The sequence below is a fragment of the Cetorhinus maximus genome, chromosome 16 (assembly GCF_964194155.1).
Source record: "Cetorhinus maximus chromosome 16, sCetMax3.hap1.1, whole genome shotgun sequence".
NCBI lineage: Eukaryota > Metazoa > Chordata > Chondrichthyes > Lamniformes > Cetorhinidae > Cetorhinus > Cetorhinus maximus.
The window spans coordinates 9,140,590-9,162,181 of record NC_135894.1 but is presented as its reverse complement, the minus strand read 5'-3'; the positions used below and the strand labels follow the sequence as shown (position 1 = coordinate 9,162,181).

The 21,592-nt window shown below is 41.2% G+C and overlaps 1 protein-coding gene across 2 annotated transcripts in view; it reads right to left on the bottom strand.

Annotated features, from left to right (window-relative positions):
- The window catches only part of ofd1 (OFD1 centriole and centriolar satellite protein), an 82,415-nt gene that overhangs the window by 35,556 nt on the left and 25,267 nt on the right, over window positions 1–21,592 (bottom strand). For both annotated transcript variants that reach the window (XM_078559348.1, XM_078559349.1), the window contains exons 10-15: window positions 20,412–20,531; window positions 18,791–18,864; window positions 17,767–17,858; window positions 9,462–9,651; window positions 5,418–5,548; window positions 833–944 (exon numbers count right to left, since the gene is read on the bottom strand). In XM_078559348.1, the coding sequence (XP_078415474.1) occupies window positions 833–944; window positions 5,418–5,548; window positions 9,462–9,651; window positions 17,767–17,858; window positions 18,791–18,864; window positions 20,412–20,531 (719 nt within the window). The remainder of the gene's footprint in view (window positions 1–832; window positions 945–5,417; window positions 5,549–9,461; window positions 9,652–17,766; window positions 17,859–18,790; window positions 18,865–20,411; window positions 20,532–21,592) is intronic.

The following is a 21,592-nucleotide window of genomic DNA, read 5'->3' as shown; positions in this document are numbered from 1 at the left end:
CAAGCGTCATATTACGTTCCGGCGTGTCAGGCGCGTACCCGCATGCCGAAGATAAAATTCTGGCCTCTGTTTCCTCCCTTCTAACCAGTTTCTAATTCAATTTGCTACACCTCCGCCAGTTGCACATCCCTTAATCTTCTTCAATAGTCTCCTGTATGGTACATTGTCAAACACTTTTGAAAGTCAATGTAAGCCATATCTTCCGTATCCATCATTCACAAATTCACACTGTCTTTTACATAAATATCATACCATGGTCATTTGTTATATCAACTGAAATATTATCCTACAGATCAGTAAATCTATATGCAAACTAGTTCCCGTTAGAAACTTGCTTACATCCAAAGTGAAATGCAAAGTAGCTAGCAATTAATTAAATAGCGTAGAATTCTAGCTACGCAAGGATTTAGGAATTCTTCAGTTTGGGTCTATCTGTTCTAAATAGGAGCTAGACAAAATAAAACAAAAAGGTTTGCTGACTAAATTGAAATGTAGGGCTTGGTTGTCAATTGTGCTATTCTTGTATCCTTGCGTAGTGAATCTTCATACAGAAAGCAATTACGTTAGAAACCAAGATAATAATCCCATAAATTATGTGGTTTTTTTTAGGAAAGAAAGCATCAGTTTTGGATGCTGCAACAGATTACACCCTGTTTCTCCTTTAGTAATCAAAAAGGCCGCTATCAATTGATCTCTCCAGAATATTAGAGCATTCAAGCAGCTATCACTAACCTTACTATAATCAGCAAAGCCATTGACAATTTACAAATGCAGCGTACAAAGTAGAATTTGTGAAGTAGATGATCGGAAGTGCTGTTGCAAAGCAACATACCCAACTGTGTTTGTCGCAGCTGAAGTTTCAAGTCATCAACTTGCCCATTCAGTCTTCTGGTTTGATCCTCATATTCCATGAGTTGGCTTCTCACCTTTGCATAGCGCTCTACCTACAGCAGGAAAGATCGAACAAAAACATGATTGCAAAAGCATGCTAGATGACAACTCAGTGTACGTCCTCTTTCATCTTTCCTGCGCTCTTCCTATCCCCTTTTCTTCACCTTCATTCTATTAAATGTCAATTTCAGAGCTTAAATTAAAAACTTGGATAACTGAATTATCTATCCAAAAACAGAACTACCATGAATTCTTGACTTTGCTCAAGGCCAAAATTTAATGCAATATCACTTATAGATCTGTAATATAAATATCTGATGTATATTTGCTGCAAGTTGTGACATATACTATCAATACCCTTCATTTTCATAGACTATGACGATGTTTTAAATATGTTAGTTTTATGGCTTTTTAGATCAGACAGGTTCAAGTTCTTTTGCTCAACATTCAATACTCTGAAATGGGTTTGTGACATTGGACTAAAACACAGTGAGAATATATTTTTATGATTGTCATAAGAACCCATCTGGTTCATTAATGTCCTTTAGGGAAGAAAACCTGCTCCCCTTACCTGGTCTTGCCTACAAGTCACTCCAGGTCCACAGTTGACTCTTAACTACCCTCTGAAATGGCCAAGCAAGCCACTCAAACCTCCAAAGAAGTCGATGGACTGCAGCGGCTCAAGAAAGTGACTCACCTTCACCACCTAAGGGCAATTAAGAATGGGCAACAAATGCTAGTCTTGCCAACGACTCTTACATCCCATGGAAGGATAGTAAAAAAAAATTGTTACAATCCCTGTAGGATCTCCAGGGTAACCCACACCTTAAGAGACCCTCACGATTTCAATCTAAGTGTAAGTTCCCACCCACATTCTTGAATGGTGAACCAGAGAGACTTTATCTTTCAGCTCTCTCTCTCTTGGATTCTTATAGACACAACCTGCCTGCGAAGTTCAGTGATATTTTTAAGAAAACACCCTGTAAGCCGATCCTACAATTGCTTCTTATGGACCTCTCCCCTCTCAAAGTCCATCTACATGGCAATGTGAATCACATGGGTGTGGTATCCAGGTAGAAACGCTAATTAGCTATCTTTTATACTCCCAACTTCTTTATATCTTGAAACTAAATAAGCAGTTAAAGTATAACAATTTACAAAATCTGACATTCCTAACGCCTTCCTGGGGCTTTGGAGGCTAACAGTCCATCTCCCATCATCACAGCTGCCTGGGTGATTGTTCACAGGTGTGAATATCCCACACCTTCTTCCCAGTAAAACAACCTGCCCCACCCCACCTTTAACAGCCACACCACTCCGGCTTCTTGTCAGCAAAATTTAGAACAGGTCACATGACCCCCTTCATTCCTCCATTTTACCCTAAATTAAAGAAACAGTCCCAAAATATAGCATTCTTATAAAACCTTGTATTTGTGACAATTTACAGCTATCACTTAAAGACTAAGCAGAACCGTGTCATGGTAAAAACTGTTCCATGGAGGAGTAAGATGTGAATCTCCTCCCAGGTGACTTTGCACACCTTGTAATCTCGACCTTGACTGTAGCTAAATAGCATTCATTGTCAGTACATCACGTATGTCATCGCATCCCAATCTGCATATTTAAAGGGCCATCACCTGAAACAGGCCCTTTTAAACGTGGCATGACCAGGGCAATAAGACTACCAACCCCATTTTGAGGTTCCTACCGCCTCTCTGACTGATTTTGTCAAATTCAAATTGGTTTTAGAATTTCCAGTCAGAACAGTGCTAGACCTGAAACAAAGCTATACGATGCGATTACAACATCCCTTGTTTACATGCGCGTGCGTCAACAACAGAATATATTTAAGACCAGCCATATAAATACTGTGGCTACAAGAGCAAGTTAGAGACTGGGATTTTTTTTTTATTCATTCAAGGAATGTGGGCTTCGCTGGCTAGGCCAGCATTTATTGCCCACCCCTAATTGTCCTTGAGAAGGTAGTGGTGAGCTGCCTTCTTGAATCGCTGCAGTCCATATGGTGTAGTTACACCCAGTACTGCTAGGGAGGGCGCTCCAGGACCTTGACCCAGCGGCAGTGAAGGAACGGTGATATATTTCCAAGTCAGAATGGTGAGTGGCTTGGAGGTGAACTTCCAGGTGGTGGTGTTCCCATGTATCTGTGGCGAGTAATTCACCTCCTGACTCCTCAGAGCCTGTCCACTATCTACAAGGCACAAGTCAGGAGTGCAATGGAATACTGTCCACTAGCCTAGATGAGTGCAGCTTCAACAATAGTCAAGAAGGTTGACACCACCCAAGACAAAGCAGCCTGCTTGATTGGCACCCCATCTACCACCTAAAACATTCACTCCCTCTACCACCGGCACAGAGTGGCAGCAATGTGTACCATCTACACACTGCAACAACTCACCAAGGCTCCTTTGACAGCACCTATCAAACCTGTGACCTCTACCACCTGGAAGGACAAGGACAGTAGATGCATGGGAACACCACCACCTGCAAGATCCCCTCCAAGTCACATACCAACACACCACCCTGACTTGGAACTATATCGACGTTCCTTCACTGTCGCTGGGCCAAAAATCTGGAACTCCCTTCCTAACAGCACTGTGGGTGTACCAATGCCACATGGCCTGTAGTGGTTCAAGAAGGCGGCTCACTACCACCTTCTCAAGGGCAATAAATGCTGGCCTAGTCAATGGTGCCCACACCCCATGAAAGAATGTTAAAAAAAAGCAAGAGAAGGTGTAAATCAATAGTGCTCAACCTATGGTCAAGAAATCATAGCTCCGATGCGCAGAATATGACTTTAGGATGACGGCTATGCTACTAACGAAGATGCCATATATTACAAGGTAAAGGAAGGTTACAACAGACACAAAGGATGCCGTAAGAAATGCAAAGATAAACCAAACATCACTTAAACCTGTTCAGTAATTTGCTGACTTCAAGAAAGATGCTTCCCAAAACAAAGGTCAGTGGCACAAAAAACATTGCAAGTCATTTGCAAATTTAAAATATTAAGCATCCAGTTAGCTGAGGGAAAAGGAAAACTCAAAATTGCTTGCCCAAGTCCTGAGGCTCAAGTTCTGGCTGCTACTAATAACCTAGTGAAAGCCTCCTTTGTGAACCGAAGGCATAGAAAAGTTCATAGGAGAATATCCAGTGTAGTATGGTTTCCCTGTACAGTGCCCTCCTCCAGTTCCCTCTTAGCATTGTTGCTACTCGCTACTGTTTTTCCTTGCTGCTCCCTTGTCACCCAAGCCCAAAGGCAGTTCTACCAGACCACCCATGACTGCACACAAACCACTTATATGGCAGCCAAAAACAGTGCAACATCAGAAAATCTTCGTAGAAGTACGCAGAGCAAGATAACAGACCAAAATATGTCCATAAGGTAATCAACAGCCCAATATGACAAACCAGCAAGTAACCTGGAACTAGTGGATGATCTTTTTAAAAAGCGCTGATGAATAATTCTGTAACGTGCCCTGGACATCAATGGGACAGCTTAAGCCAACATAGCAGCAAGTGCACTACCAACGTGTTATGAGTATGTGCTTCCTGCCGTATTGGCCAAATGTGTGCCCACTTAGCAGAACAGGCGTAAGCAAATTTGTCGGCCAATATGTAGCTAAAGAACAGTTTCTAACCAGGATCTGTGGTCCTGTCATGTGCATTGACTCTTGACCCTACAAGCCATTCATCTCTACACCCACACAAGTGTTGTAAGGGTGTGTTCAGAGAATCATTCGGAGATATAAGGGAGGATTTTTCCCTTGTCGGGCAGGCTCGCCGGGGGCAGTTGGGAAGCTGTCCGCCGCCTGCAATTGGGGTCGGGCTGCGATTTCACGCTGGTAGGCCAATTAAGGCCCACACAGCATGAAACGCGAGTGGCAGCGTTGCCTGTGGGAGGGCAGGGTGGGAGGCGAGCGTGAACTTTGCGCATGCACGCAGGTCGCGCTTGAAAATCTCCCTGAGTCACAGAGCTGCCTCAGGGAGAAGAACATTTTTAAAAATAAAAATGAAGCTTTCTAAAATGTTAGAAAACATGTCCCCTCATGTGACTCTCTGTCACATGAGCAGGGACATGTTATTAATTAAATTTTACAATTTTTATTTTATTTTTGCTAGCTGTTGGAAACATCATCCCACCCGTGGATGAGGTTTCTCAAAAAATGCAAAGGTCGCTTGGCCATTTCGTCTGCCTGGCAATCGTAAAGTTGGACAGGCAGCAAAAAATAACATTTAATTGCATTGTTAATGGCCTTTTAATTGTCGGCGGGCGCACTGCCGACTCCGGCACGCACCCGTCGAATGACATGTCGTGTAAGTGCACAATGACGTCAGGACACTCACCCGATGTTATCGCGTGTCATTTTACGCTTGGTCAGGTTGGGCGTGTGCCCACCCACCGAGCTAAAAATTCTCCCCATAGTATTTTTGGTCAAAATGATGTGAAAACTATTATTATGAAGGCTATAATAAAGAGCATGTCAGTGTTTCAGCTTACACTTTACCTCATTTTGTAGCTGTTGCTCCAGTATCTGTTTATGGTTTTGATATTCATCCTGGTCAAGTCTTCTGGAATATTCTGCTTTCTTCAATTCAGCTTGAAGAGCTAAATGAGCAGTAGTAGGTTGATTCAGCACTGAAAACACAATATTTAGAAATATTAACTCCATAATTGCATTTTATTTGTTAATGCCTTCTATGTTCCTGCATTTTTATAGATGGAATTTTAAGCATATTTATTAATTTACAGTTCTTACTGTACTAAACAGGATCAAGAGAACCATTAGAGAAAATAAAAGTAAATAATACAGTATATATTACATTAATACTATTCTTACCTGTCTTGCCTACATGTGACATCAGCCCAACATCATGTGGTTGACTCTTAACTGCACTCTGAAGTAACTGAGAAAGCAACTCAATCATAGAATCACATTCTAAATGTGATTCCTGTACTGGGCATTTAATTTCTAACAATAGCTTTAATTTAACTTCATTATTGAGAGGTTATTAGATCTTTCAGAATTTAGATGCAATTAATAACTTTGTTGCAGGATTACATAGCTTCAAGTTTCCTGCAGTGCACCAGAAGCATGCTCAGAGATTCTAGGCGCTATGGTATCCTGATACTGTGATTTGAACAGGAGGCAAATCTAGTTAACAGAGAGGTAATGCCTTATTCCTTTCAAACAGAGCATAATCTCGAGATCCCTTTCTTTCCAACTAGGAGCATGACATAGCCCTGAATTTTTGAGGGGGCAGAAGGGCTCCACAACTTAACCAAAATGGAGCCACAGCCGGGAATATGGAAGTCTTCCCCCTGCTAATCCGGCACCCATTATTTTCACCGGTTGGGGGTGGGCATGGAAAACACGGGTGGGTCATACTTTGCACAACCGTGATTCCCAGAGGCAACTGCACATTTAGAAGTGCAGCTGCCTTCAAACAGAAGCAATTTTGGTCACCCAGGTTTCTGAAAGATGACTCGTGGGCTTTAGACATTTAGGGAAAAGGTCTAGACGTACCGGAGTTATTTAGAGAGGTAAGATACATTTGAGAGAGCTAACGTATCCTTTTGAGATTGTTAAGAGCAGACACGAATGTGCATAAAAAGTGGATTTGATCTGTGAACTGTCAAGCCATTTAAATCACTTTCCCTTTAAATTCTGAAAAAAAAAGCAGCCAGCCTGGAGTTGAAAAAGAAAATCAGTGCTTGCAATTTCAATAGATGTTGTTGTCGAAAGTGAGAGTGCTATCATTACAGCATTATTTCTGCTTTACTGCTTCCACAACCTATTGTTATCATAGTGAGGGGCCTGTAAGTTCACAGTTTGACTGACAGTTCCAGTGTGGTAATAAAGAGATTAGCTGTCTTTGATGTGGGGCTATGAATACAAGGTCATAAAGGACTTTTTTCATTTTCATAAATGAGTAAATACTTGAAGGACATTTTTGCTTTTAATAAGGGATTAAGTACTTGAAGGTATTTAAATATACTGAATGGACCTTTAACAATGAGAGTATTTTTTGGTACAATAAAGCACATAATAGATACTGAGAGCTTTATTTTATTTCATCTCAGCATGGTTCTTGATACCCATGGTGGATACTGGGTGAGTTGGCATGGGGAGTGCAATTGCAAAGGATGATAGGTGGAGGCATAATTAGCACAAGTTGGCATAAAGTTGGCACAGGGGCTACAAATGCCATGGGGAATGAGTAGAGGACACAGTTTGGCATGGAGGGTATAAGTGGCCATGACAGTGAGTAGGGTCATGAGGTGGCATGAGTTGGCATGGGTGGGCAAGAAAAGTTTGTGGGGCATGAGGACTTGAGGGCTGTTTTTTGTTTTATTATTTTTATTATAACTGGGACGAAGTCACAGAGCCCTGAGGTGGGCCTTCTAAACAGCCTGCCTCCACACTCAGCAGCGCTTGTGACTCCCTCCGCATTATTTCCAGGGATGGGTTGACTCCAGTTAGCACCTGTCCGTCCCCCCACCCTGGAACAAAATCCGACTGTTCGGGGCACTTTCTCCCAAGTTGGGAGAAAATTCATCCGTACTTTATGGTTTCACTAGACCGTTCAAAATGATTTCCTTAATCATCAGCTTGGTCCAGTGATAGCATTCTCATCTCAAAGTTAGATATTTGTGGGTTTAAGCTCCACTCCAGGATATGAGCATGTTACAACGTGGACTAGCACACAGTGCTATACTGAAGAAATGCTGCAATGCCAGAGGTGCTTTGAATTTGAAAGTGTCTTTGAACTGACAACCCACCTATCCTGCTTAAGTGGGTATAAAAGGTACTAATCAAAAGAAGAGCAACAAATTTCCCCTGGCCAACATTCATCCCTCAACCAATACTACAAAAGCAAATTAATTGTTCATTTATCTCAATTGGCATTTACGGTACTTTGCTATGTACAAATCAGCTGCTGTATTTATCTTCAAAATAAATAATCACACCAAAAAAATAATGAAGTGCTTTGGGAGTTCCTGAAGACATGATAGGCACTGTAGAATTGCAACTTTTTTCTTCCCATTCTTTCTATTAAGGTACTTTTCTCCAAGGTACTTTTTACTGTGAATCTGTGTAGGACAATTACAGTTAAAGTCTTCTGGCACTGCTATTCTGAATTTGGCCAGCAGCAGGTATAAAACAGAATCAAACTGAGGGTTTGACTTTTCCATAGTGATTTAAAAAAAAGTGTGTCAATTTGTTTAGGAGCATGTGACTAAGAACATACCCAACTGCAGCCAACAAACTCAACTTGCAGTCTGAATATAGACCGTAAGACATAGGAGCAGAAATTAGGCTATTTGGCCCATCGAGTCTGCTCCGCCATTCAATCATGGCTGATAAGTTTCTCAACCCCATTCTCCCACCTTCTCCCCGTAACCTTTGATCCCCTTACCAATCAAGAACCTATCTATCTCGGTCTTAAATACACTCAATGACCTGGCCTCCACAGGCTTCTGTGGCAATGATTTCCATAGATTCACCACTCTCTGGCTAAAGAAGTTTCTCCTCATCTCTGTTCTAAAAGGTCTTCCCTTTACTCTGAGGCTGTGCCCTCAGGTCCTAGTCTCTCCTACTAATGGAAACATCTTCCCCACGTGCACTCTATCCAGGCCTTTCAGTATTCTGCAAGTTTCAATCAGATCCCGCCTCATCCTTCTAAACTCCATCGAGTATAGACCCAGAGTCCTCAAACGTTCCTCATACGTTAAGCCTTTCATTCCTGGGATCATTCTCGTGAACCTCCTCTGGACCCTCTCCAGGGCCAGCACATCCTTCCTGAGATACGGGGCCCAAAATTGCTCACAATATTCTAAATGTGGTCTGACCAGAGCCTTATAAAGCCTCTGCAGCACATCCCTGCTTTTATATTCTAGTCCTCTCGAAATAAATGCCATCATTGCATTTGCCTTCCTAACTACCGACTGAACCTGCAAGTTAACCTTAAGAGAATCGTGGACTAGAACTCCCAAGTCTCTTTGCACTCCAGATTTCTGAATTCTCTCCCCATTTAGACTTAAACAGCTTATAGGCTTAAACCTACACTGCTCCCTGCACCATTGCACAGACAAAACAACCAAAGATGGTTCTCTTCTCTCTCTAATTCCCATTGACCTCTGTTCAGTGCCTCTGCCCATTAGTATAAGAGGGAACATCAAGAAATTCATGAGTACAAATCTACCTCTTACTCCACCCAGCATTTTGGAGCATTACTGCACTGAACAATCATTTCCTCGATAGTACCTCATAGGAGTAATATTTCAATTCCTGGTAGGGACCCTTGGCTGTTAAGAGTGTATATTGAAAACTTAGGCACACTACAAATGGTATTCCAATCATTATTCTGATGTGCTGAAATTTCCGATGCGCACTCCTGGTAGATGGGGTTCTGAACTAGGGAAAATTAGAGCGTTGGAAAATTAGCTCTAATGCCCCCCTTAATTAAGTTTACCTTCTAAATGACACTAAATGCCTTTTAATATGCATGTAAGAACATTATTTTTCACAGAAACAAAGCATACTAACTTTCACACAGTTTCTGATTTTCACGATGAGCTTCATCTAGCTGTTTCCTCAGCATGTTGATCTCAGTCTGAAATTGTACGTTTTCTGTCTTTAATGATGTATAGTCTGCTACGTCCTTTAACTTTTCATTCAGCAACTCATTCTGCTTCATTAACAAACAAACTTGGGCTGTAGCTGCATTCAGTTCCACCTGTGTACAATGAGATAGTTCGATAAATAAATATTATCTGGACCAATTTCAGTAAAGTTCCAGTATGGGCTGGATTTTCCAACCACTCATTGGTACAGACAGAGAATCTAGTTAATACATCATTAAAACATTTTAAATAGAAGGATTTACAATTTCTAACTAAAAGTAAGTAAGACATGTATAGCTTTAAAGCTTAACATGTTTTTCAGTACAAAAATAAATAATGCATAGAAACTATATCTTTGGCAGGAATTTATGATCATTTAAAAATCTAAAACATTGAGGTGGCAACTCATCTCAAATTAGTAAAATGAACACAATGGCAACTCGCTAGTGAAATTTAATTTTTTTATACTTGTGCTGACGATTTTGACTCAAAATGTTCATTTGCATTTACTAACAGCAGTAGTGTTACTTAAATAAAAGGTGCCATTCATTCAACACCCTTTCTATTCAAAGTAAACGGGTACATTAAATTTATATATTTTGGATCAGGTCAGTTGATTAGTACGGCAACATGCCATTAAATTTCCTCATGCAAAAAATAGTGCGTTCTTTGAGATAGCCAGGACAGCTATTAATGCCATACACAATTAATTAATCCTAGTCCAGATCTCAAAATTTATCACCATTTTGTATATCAAAACAAATGGCAAAGAACTGTTAAAGAGACAGGTTTGTCCTGATAAACTGACATCATTTTGACAGGTTTTAAAAATAATAGAAAAATTACACGACAACAAATTTGTTGTTGGAATGTTCCAAATCTGCACTGTAATAAATTCCCACTGCTGCAATGCAATCTTGCCTTTATGCCAGCAGTATAAATGCTCTTTTAGGAATTATAGACAAGTTCAATTCCTAGAATACAATGAATTCATCAAATGAGAATCAGGTGGATTCTCTAAAGGCTAGGCAATCCACCCCACCAGATTACTGTACAGGCAGAGGAGACAGAAATCTACCTCAATGCCTCAAACACTGAGGCAAACAAGACTTGGGGCAGGATTTTGCCCTTGGCTAGGGGTGCTCCGCAGGGACGGGCGGAAAGCTGACCACCGCCCACAATTGGCTCCGCACCGCCATTTCACGTGGGCGGGCCTTGATCGGCCCACCCTGCGTGGATCGCAAGTGGCAGCACTGAGCGCTGTGCTGACAGGGGGAGGACGGAGAGCTGGGCCTAGCGTGCAGTTCGTACATGCACCAGAAAGAGCGCTTCAATCTCCCTGAGACACGGGGCTGCCTCAGGGAGATTGAAGCACTGTGTAAAAAAAAAATGAAGAGAATAAAAATGTAATAAAACATGTCCCAGCTCATGTGACTCTGTCATCATTCACATGAGCTGGGACATGTTTTTAATTCAAAAATAAAGTTTTTATTTAATGTTTATTTGCTTTAGGAAAGCAGATGAGGTTTCCTATAATATGTAAAGGCCGCTTGGCCTTTTTGCCTGCCCGCCAACCATTAGGTTGGACATGAAGCGTAAATTTGAATTTAATTAGATTGTTAATTGCCTTAATAAGCCTTTTAAATTATCGGCGGGCGCGCAGTGAACTCCAACGCACACCGCCAAATGAAATATCACGAGGCTGTGTGATGATGTTCTGACACACGCCCAACATCATCACGTGTCATTTTACGCTCGGGCTAGTCGAGTGTGCGCCCGCACGCCGAGTGTAATATTCTGTCCTTGCAGTAGAAAATAACATGCAAAATAATAGATACCTGAGAGGGACAATAATAAAACCAATCTGGTTCCGAGACTAAGCTAACACTAGTACATGAATGAGGTTATTTAGATTTATGATATTGATGCATATTCTCTACCCATTATAACTGTGAAGATCAGTTTACAGTAATCCATAACTGTCAAAACATAATATTTAATTTTGATGCCATAAATTCCTGAAGAATCTCACTGATATGAAGTCCATCTCCACTCAATAATAAGAATGAAGTGGACAGACCATCCGGCACTGACCTAGGCACTGGATGCGACAAAGGTACAACCAGCCAGTCAACCTTGGAATATCTTCCTCGCTCATATCTGGGAACTTTGTACCAAAATTAGGAGACCTGTCCCACAGACTCAAGCATTATCACACTCTCAAAATCATACCTTTCAGATCACATCGCAGACTCCTCAATCACCATTCTGGGTATATTCTTTAATACCAACTGGACAGACACACCAGAGGTAGTGGCACGATGGTATACAGTGGGGAGGGATTGGCCCTAGGAGTTCTCAACATTTACTCCAGCTGAGCATCCTAGATAAAGCAAAGGCTATGAGTCATAGGAACAGGAGTAGGTCATTTGGCCCTTTGAGCCCGCTCCGCCATTCAATATGATCATGACTGATCCTCTATCTCAATGCCACACACCCGCTCTCTCCCCAATCCCCTTGATTCCTTTAGAGTCTAGAAATCTATTTCCTTCTTAAATATATTCAGTGACTTGGCCTCCACAGCCCCCTGTGGTAGAGAATTCCACAAGTTCACCACTCTGAGTGAAGAAGTTTCTCCTCATCTCAGTCCAAAATGGCCTACTCCGTATCCTGAGATTGTGACCCCTTGTTCTAGAATTTTATACATTTCAATGAGATCCCCTCTCATTCTTCTAAACTCCAGTGAATATAGGCCTAGTCGGCCCAATCTCTCCTCATCCCAGGAATCAGTCTGGTGAACCTTCGCTGCACTCCCTCTATGGTAAGTATATCCTTTCTTAGGTAAGGAGACAAAAACTGCACACAATATTCCAGGTGTAGTCTCACCAAGACCCTGTATAGCTGCAGTAAGATATCCTTGCCCCTACACTCAAGTCCTCTCGCAATGAAGGTCAGCATACCATTTGCCTTCTTAACTGCATGCTGCAACTGCATGCTTGCTTTCAATGATTGGTGTACACGGACATCCAGGTCTCTTTGTACATTAACATTTCCCAATCTAGTGCCATTTAAATAATATTCTGCCATTCTGCTTTTCCTACCAAAGTGGATAACTTCACACTTATCCACGTTATACTGCATCTGCCATGTATTGCCCACTCGATCAACTTGTCTAAATTGCCCTGAAGCCTCTTAACATCCTCCTCCCAACTCACATTCCCACCTAATTTTGTTTCATCAGCAAACTTGGAAATATCATATTTGGTTCCCTCATCCAAATCATTGATGTATATTGTGAATAGATGGAACCCAAGCACTGATCCCTGCGGTACCCAACTAGACACTGCCTGCTGTTCTGCAAAAGACCCATTTATTCCTACTCTGTTTCCTGTCTGCTAACCAATTTTCAACTCATGTCAATATATTACCCCCAATCCCATTGGCTTTAATTTTGCACACTAACCTCTTGGCCAGAATTTTGCCCTTGGTGGGCATGCGGACCCCACCGGCTTGGCGGCGGGCAGACAGCTGAGTTCCACCGCCGAAACGGAGCCCACCGCCATTTTGAGTGGGCGGGCCAATTAAGGCCTGCCCAGCGGCCTGCTCGACAGGAAGCGCTATGCGCTTCCTGTGCAGGGGCGGTGGGGGGAGGGAATCCCCAGCTGTCAAAGTGCATTCTTTGGCGCATGCGCACGAAAGAGTGCACTGCTCCCTGAGACAAAGTCCTGACTCAGGGATATTAGTGACAGTGTACAAAAGTTAAAAAATAGAGAAATAAAAATATTATTAACATGTCCCCCTCAGGTGACAATGTCACACGAGATGGGACAGGTTAATGAAAACGACATAAACTTCATTACACTTTTTAAAAACGGACATGAAACTTCATCTCGCCGGTGGATGAGGTTTCATGTTTTTTCAGAAGCCCGCTGGGGCTCCTGGCCTGCCCGCCAGTCTTAAGGTTGGACGGGCAGGTCTTTAATGATCTTAATTAGCTTGTCAATGGCCTTAATTGTCCATTGACAGGTCGGCGGGCGGACAGCTGATTTCGCTGTCCGCCCGCCTTCCTGAATATTTAAAGGGACCAGGATGACGTCGGGGGTTCCTCCCGACGTTATCCCACGTCATTTTCCCCTCGGCGAGAGGGGGCTTTGCCCCCAAATCGCCAACGGGAAAATTCTGGCCCTTATGTGGGACTTTATTAAAAGCTTTCTGAAAATCCAAATACACCACATCCACTGATTCTCCCTTATCTATTCTGCTAGTTACGTCCTCAAAAAACTCCAGTAGGTTTGTCAAACATGATTTCCATTTCATAAATCCATGCTGACTTTATCTAATCCCGTTGATATTTTCTAAGTGTCCTGTTATCACATCCTTTATAATAGACTCCAGCATTTCCCCTAACGCTGATGTTAGGTTAACCGGTCTGTAATTCTCTTTTTATCCCTCCCTCCTTTTTTAAATAGTGGGGTTACATGTGCCACCCTTCAATCTGCCGGGAATGTTCCAGAATCTACAGAACTTTGGAAGATGACAACCAACGCATACATTATTTCCATGGCCACCTCCTTTAGTACCCTGGGATGTCGATTATCAGGCCCTGGGGATTTATCGGCTTTCAGTCCCATTAATTTCTCCAGCACTGTGTTTTTAGTATTACTAATTTCCTTCAATTTCTCCTTCTCACTAGGCCTTTGGTTCACTAGTATTTCTGGAAGTTATTTGAGTCTTCCTCCATGAAGGCAGAACTAAAGTAGTTGTTTAATTGCTCTGCTATATCCTTGTTCTCTATTATAAGTTCTCCTGTTTCGGACTGTAAGGGACCTACATTTGCCTTCGCCAATCTTGCTCTTCTTACACACTTATAGAAACCTTTACAGTCCGCTTTTATGGTCCTTGCAAGTTTACCCTCAAACTCTGTTTTTCCCCTCTTAATCAGTCTCTTGGTCCTCCTTTGCTGAATTCTAAACTGCTCCCAATCCTCAGGTTTGCTACTTTTTCTAGCAACTTTATATGACTCCTCTTTGGATTTAATATTATTGTTAATTTCTTTTGTTAGCCATGGTTGGGCCACTTTTCCTGTATTATTTTCGCACCAGAAAGGAATATATAACTGTTGCAATGCATACATTCGTTCCTTAAATATTAGCCATTGCCTATCCACCGTCATGCCTTTTAATGAAGTTCCCCAATCTAACTTAGCCAACTCACGCCTCATACCTTCGTAGTTTCCTTTGTTTAGATTTAGGACCCTAATTTCAATTTGGACTACTCCACTTTCCAACCTGAGGAAGAATTCTATCATGTTATGGTCACTGTTCCCTAAAGGACCCGCACAACAAGATTATTGATTAACCCCTTCTCATTGCACAAAACCAAATCTAGAATAGACTGTTATTTAGTTGGTTCCTCGACGTAATGGTCTAAAAAAACCATCTCGTACACACTCCAGGAATTCATCTGCCACAGTATTATTGCCAATTTGGTTTGCCAAATCTATACGTAGATTAAAGTCACGCATGATTACTGTAGCACCCTTGTTACATGCATCTCTAATTTCCTGTTTAATACTGTCCCCTACCTTACCACTACTGTTTCAAGGCCTACATACAGCTCCCACTAATGTTTTCTGCCCCTTGTTGCTTCTTAGCTCCACCCAGACTGATTCTACTTCTAGGTTTTCTGAGCCAATATCCTCGCTCACTATTGCACTCTGATTTCATCCTTAACTAACAGTGCCATGCTACCTCCTTTTCCGTTTTGCCTGTCTTTCCTAAATATCAAATCCAGATTGTAGTTCAGGAGACTTGTGCTCCAGAACTAACCAGGCCTTTAGCTAAGCTGTTCCACTAGGCACTTTACTAGCATCTGTCTGACAAAATGGAAAATTACCCAGGTTTATCCTGTCCACAAAAAGGACTAATCCAAGCCAACAATTATCACTCCTTCACTCCCCTTTTAACCAGCAATGTGACAGGAGGAGTCATTGACAGTGCTATTAAGTGGTGCTTATTAACCAATAAGCAATGGCTTCCTTTCAGTTCTGCTGGGATCACTTGGTTCAACACCTCATTACAATATTGATCCAAAGATAGACAACTGAGCTAAATTCCAGAGGTATGGCAAGAGTTGACATTGAGGCAGTATTTGGTTGACTGCAGCAGCAAGATGCCCTAGTAAAATTGAAGTCATGGACATCAGGAAAACTCTCCACTGGGCAGAGTCATACATAGCATAAACAAAGATGTGCGTGGTTTTTGGAGGCCAATTGTCTCAGCCCCAGGACATTGCTGCAGGAGTTTCTCAGGGCAGTGTCCTATGCCCAACTATCTTCAGAAAGGAGGAGTTGGGGGGAGGGAGGAGGTGTGGAGGAATGTTCACTTATGATTACAGTTCCGCAGATGAAGAAGCAGTCTGTGCCTCCATTTAACAGGACCTGGGCAACATTCAGGCTTGGGCTGATAAGTGACAAGTAACACTCATGTTACACAAGTGCCAGGCAATGACCATCTCAAACAAGAAAAATCTACCCACCTTCTCTTGACATTCAATGGCATTACTATTGCAAAATCCCTGGCCATCAACAGCTACCTAAATAGATCAGAGGCTGTATCTTCTGCACTAAGTGACTCAATGCCTGACTCCCCAAAGCTTTTCCAACATCTATAAGGCACAAGTCAGGAGTGTGATGGAATGGTCCACTTGCCTAGGTCAACACAGCTCCAACAACATCCAAGAAGCTCAACACCATTCAGGACAAAATAGCTCACTTGATCAGCAGCTCATCCACAACCTTAAATGTTCACTCCCTCCGCTACAGGCACACCATGACTACAGTGCTTCTATTTACAAGATGCACTGCCAATGCTTCTCTGGCAATACCTCCAAAACATATGATCTCCAGCACCTAGAAAGACAAAGGCTGCAGGCACATAGGTACACCAGCACCTGAAAATGCCCCAAGTCACACGCCATCCTTATTTGGGAACATATCACTATTCCTTCATCATGTCATTGGGTCAAAATGCTGGAACTCCCTCCCTATGTAAAGCACTGTGGATACTGTGGAGACTGCAGCAGGTCAAGAAACCTCTCAAGGGCAATAAATGTGGGCTTTGCCGGTGATGTCCACATATTTTGAATGAATAAAAGCTAAAAATCTCATTGTTCTTACTTATTTCAGCCCTAGGCTGCCCTAGAATGGACATCATATTAATTGGGAGAAAAATCTCGGTAAGTATTTTCCATTCAAAGCACACCTTATTTTATGCTGCACAAAATATTAAGCATCTTTTTCACATTTATCAATTTTCTAAACAGCGGGGAGGCTAGCCAGGTTATATCATCCTCCCTACTAAGTCATTCGTGATGCCACCTTTAATTATCATCCCATCATAGTTACATTGTCAATAACTGGGTCACAACTTGGGGCTGTCTTAACAGCCAACCCAGAACCACCAAATACCAGGAAAACATACTATCACTTAATTGCTCTACAGCCAAGCTCATAGAATGATTTCTCAGGGTTTATGTGGCTCTGGGTCAATTAGTCTAAGTTCCACTGCAGAGCATAAAAGGAAGCTCATTCTAGCAATATGACAAAGGAGGAAGACCAACCCTCACAAGCCTCCCTTTGCCTCAGAAAACGAAAACCAAATTTAGGTTGAGCATATCAGTTTTCAGTAGATGGAATTAAAGAACTGAACAAAATATATTGCCCCTAGACTTTCTTTCCCCTTATAAGTTTTTAGTTAACACAGTTTTTCCTAAGCAAACATTAACAATAGAGTGGTAAACTTCCTCAAAGGTTATGGTGACAATAACATTATACAATTTAAAAAAAAACAAAGAACAATTTTAAATGAAAATACTTCTGGTTGTTTGTCTTCCTTTTCTCCATTTTCTCTTTCCCTACTTTTATTAATTTAACCTCACGTGCACTTTCCAATCACAGTCAGTATAACCTATTTGAGCACTCCTTTTACTTAATTTTCCTGAAAAAAAAACATATTTCCTTTAATTTCTCAGCCTCTTGGATCCAGATTTCCATTTTGGAGGAGACAGGAATGGCAGTAGTTTAACGACTAGCAAAATACAACAAAGTTATCCACAAAGTAAGGAATTACCAACAAGATAACGGTAACTGACAATTCATCTGTGAAGGTCAAATTATTGAATTTTAAACATACTTCAAAAAAGACGTAAAAACTGTTTATACAGTTTACCTCCATCTTCTTAACTTGAACACGGGCTTCTTGGAGTTCCTCTCTTTTGGAATGGATGATAACAGACTCTTCATGTAATCGAGCTGCCTCTGCTGTTAAGGAAAAACCATGCTTTGGTAACTTAAAAGGTAACAAGAATCATTAAACAATATGTTAAATTTTCAGCTTTTCCAACTTTAAAATGTACTTAAACAGCTAGATAGGAGGTAATATTTATTACCATGTCATATTATTAATACAGGAAACATTTCAGACAATAAATTCTCATAGCAAGTATCATATATTTACCTGCTAGCTTGAGACATATATAATTGTCCCTACTTAAGCTAGTCCTTAACCTTCCCCAAACCTTCTGAATCCCTGAGAGTTAAAATTTCCCCCTCTAGTGTGTGTCAGTGTGATAATATAGATGCAATGGGAATTTCTCATGATTGGGGCGCTGGCAAAGTGGTACACATTGTAAAACAACAAAGAAATTAGTACGATGGACATAAGTCTTTTGTATAAAATTTGGATCAGTGGTTGCAAGTGTGGAACGGCTGCAACCCACTGCTCCTGATGCAAGCTCTGTTTAAGAAATTAAAAGGAAGTTGAAAAAATACAAATATGATAGTTCAGCTAATGGTTGCATTAGAAAATAGCTGGTTAGATCAGGTCCTCGAACAAGGCCTGGACAAAGAGGCAAGATGGATGAGCTACATTCTTCCATAGTTTAATGCATTGAAAACATACAAGTTCAGTTTAGGACCAAATGCACTCCCAAACCTCTCAAAAACCGAGCTATAGCTGAACAAGTAAAAGCTTATTTTGTTTAGTGTTGCTCTGTAAACGGTCTAGACAAATAGGAATATGATATACATTGAGCACAATGATTTATGTGAAAAATGTAATCATGCAAAGAATCTTCTTACTGTAAGAATATCAGAATAATTTCTTGTTCATGTGCCCACAGGCACTTGTACAGAATCCTACAAAAATGCCAGTCTTGTAAAACATAATTAAGCTGCCAAAAGATGAAGCAGACCTTCAATTCTTTTCTCATTCACTGTTATTTTCTCAGTTCTTTTCCGATACTCTTCCTGTAGTTCCAGCTGAAGCCTATGCAGAAGGAGGAATTATTTTATTTCGCAATTAATACCAATAAATCAGGAATAAGTGTTAAATCCATCTCACAGCAGTCTCTTTAGGATGGAAAGATCCAAACTCAAACTAGCCTATCAATACAGCACTGAAATACAAATAAATATTTGTGTGGTAATTATATTTTCCAAGCAAAGGTCACTTACACATTTATAATTTTCAAAGATCAGATTAACTAGAAGCAGATAATCGGTGCAACAACTTCTCACTGGGGCTTTTTTCAAACACTCAACAAGTGCAGAGGAGTAACTTCAAACAAGAAAAGACAGTTGATCTCTGAGCTCTCTCCTACACTCTATGTAGAATTTGCCATGTGGTAGATTTGGGTGAACAAAATTGATGATGTAATTTTAAACAGGAATTGAAAATGAAAAATCATTGTCATCTGCAAAATGTTATTCAGAAAACGTAAAGGCGTATACAAAAAGCAGCACACAATTTCCAATCCAATTCCAAAAAATATATAAGTATGAAAGAACAAAGAATAAAATAAAAATAAAATTCGCAATGATTTGCTAGGGATATAACCAACACTCAAACTCTGCTGTTTTTCCATCAACACACCATCTTCAAATTACACTTTGTAAAGAGGCATTAATCACTTAGTTTGTGCAAATATGGGCAGTGAATGTAAGCAGCAATTCAACTGTGACGGGGCACTATAGCCGAGCGCAATCCTGTACTCTTCTAATGTTGATAGAGCATGTTTTTCAGCACCAAGTCACTGAATAGTGATAAGGAACAGGAATTTTGCTCCAACAATTCCCCTCTCTACATCAAGGACACCAAAGCTAAATACAGCATTGTTGTGCCACCTCAGCTCAAATCACCCAACTGCAAAGATCAAGGCTCAAACCTGGCATCTTCCTAGCTCCTATTGCACTGCACCACACCATAAATTTATTGACCGAGCTGCAGAGGAAACCATATCTGGATTAATGTAATAAACATGCATTCCTCTATACCAAAGCAGAGTAATAAATGTGATATTAGAATTATGATAAATATTTCCTTTGTTAAAAATCTATTCTGATTAATGGCATTAATTTACACAAAATGAAGCTCAAACTTGCCAGTTTTTTTTAATATAGAGAAACTTGTTGTATCACAAATAATTCTACTACATCCTCACTCAACACAAAAATGAGGCACCTAGAAATGTGCAATTTTAAAAAAAGTTCCCTATTCTTTAGACTTTATGGTATGTCATATTGGAGGGATGCCAATATTTTAAATGAAGCTATTTTGCTTAGAATACCACAGTAAGACAGTTTGTAATTTCGGTTAACAGAGTTGCTAGACACTGAAAGCATATGTTCTTTGGTTTAACTATGTCCTTGTATTATGTGTGCCTTACCTGCACAGTTCATGTCCTTGTATTATGTGTGCCTTACCTGCACAGTTCATGTCCTTGTATTATGTGTGCCTTACCTGCACAGTTCATGTCCTTGTATTATGTGTGCCTTACCTGCACAGTTCATGTCCTTGTATTATGTGTGCCTTACCTGCACAGTTCATTCTTAAGCTTTTGCTCATAAGTCTCCTCGATATTTTTCACTGCCAGCTCCCGTCTCCGAAGATCCTGTTCTAAACTCTTGTTCCTTTGGTCATACAAATTCTGAGACCTAAAACGTCAGACAAATTGTTAAGTAAATCTGTACTTGAACACAATTCATACCTACTGTAAGGAGTGCAAAGCTGTGGTTTTCATAATGTAAGGTAAAAACTATTTTGTACACACTTCCTGGCCTGAATTTTTCCATTGGCGTACGGGGGCAGGCCCAACACGCCGACGCATAAAATGACACGCGATGATGTCGGGCGTGCGTCCTGACATCAGGGCGCTGTCTCGCGATGTTTCGTTCGGAGGGTGGGCGTGGGAGTCAGCTGCGCGCCCGCCGATATTTAAACGGTCTATTAAGGCCATTAAGGAAGCAATTGTTAATGCTGCCCATCCAACCTTAAAATTGGCGGGCAGGCGAAAAGGCCAAGCAGCCTTCACGTTTTTTAGGAAACCTCATCCACGAGCAGGATGAGGTTTCCTAAAGCTTTTATTAATTAAATAAATAATTTTTCCGAAATATCAAAACATGTCCTATCTCATGCAACACAGTCACGAGGGGACATGTGTAATTAAATTTTTACTCCATGTATTTAACAATTTCAAAAGCCCTTCAATCTCCCTGAGACAGCTCCGTGCCTAAAGGAGACTGAAGTGCTCTTTCGCCCACGTGCGTGAAAGAGCGCCAGCCCCAACTCTCCCTCCTCTCCCTCACTCACACAGGTGGCGTGCGCTACGGCTTGTGTCTTATGCTGGGTGAGCCTTAATTGGCCCGCCTGCGTAAAATGGCGGTGCGGAGCCGATCTCTGGCGATGATCAGCTCTGCGACTGCCCCCGATCGCTCCCGCCCGCTGACTGAAAAATTCAGGTCTCTATCCATCATACTGGAAATAATTAACTTGGTAGAATAGGTACATTGGTACAGCTGAATACAAATTATGTATATGTTGTTAAGTCAAAGTCAGAAGTGTGAAAGACTAGATATTACACGCTCCCTAAAAAAACATACGAGTACCCTGCTCATGATTCTCCACAAAGTGAGACCTTGATCTTGGATTGGCTCTTTTGCAGGGTAATTTCATTGAGGGACAGAAAATAACACATATGTTTGTCTCAACACTGAGC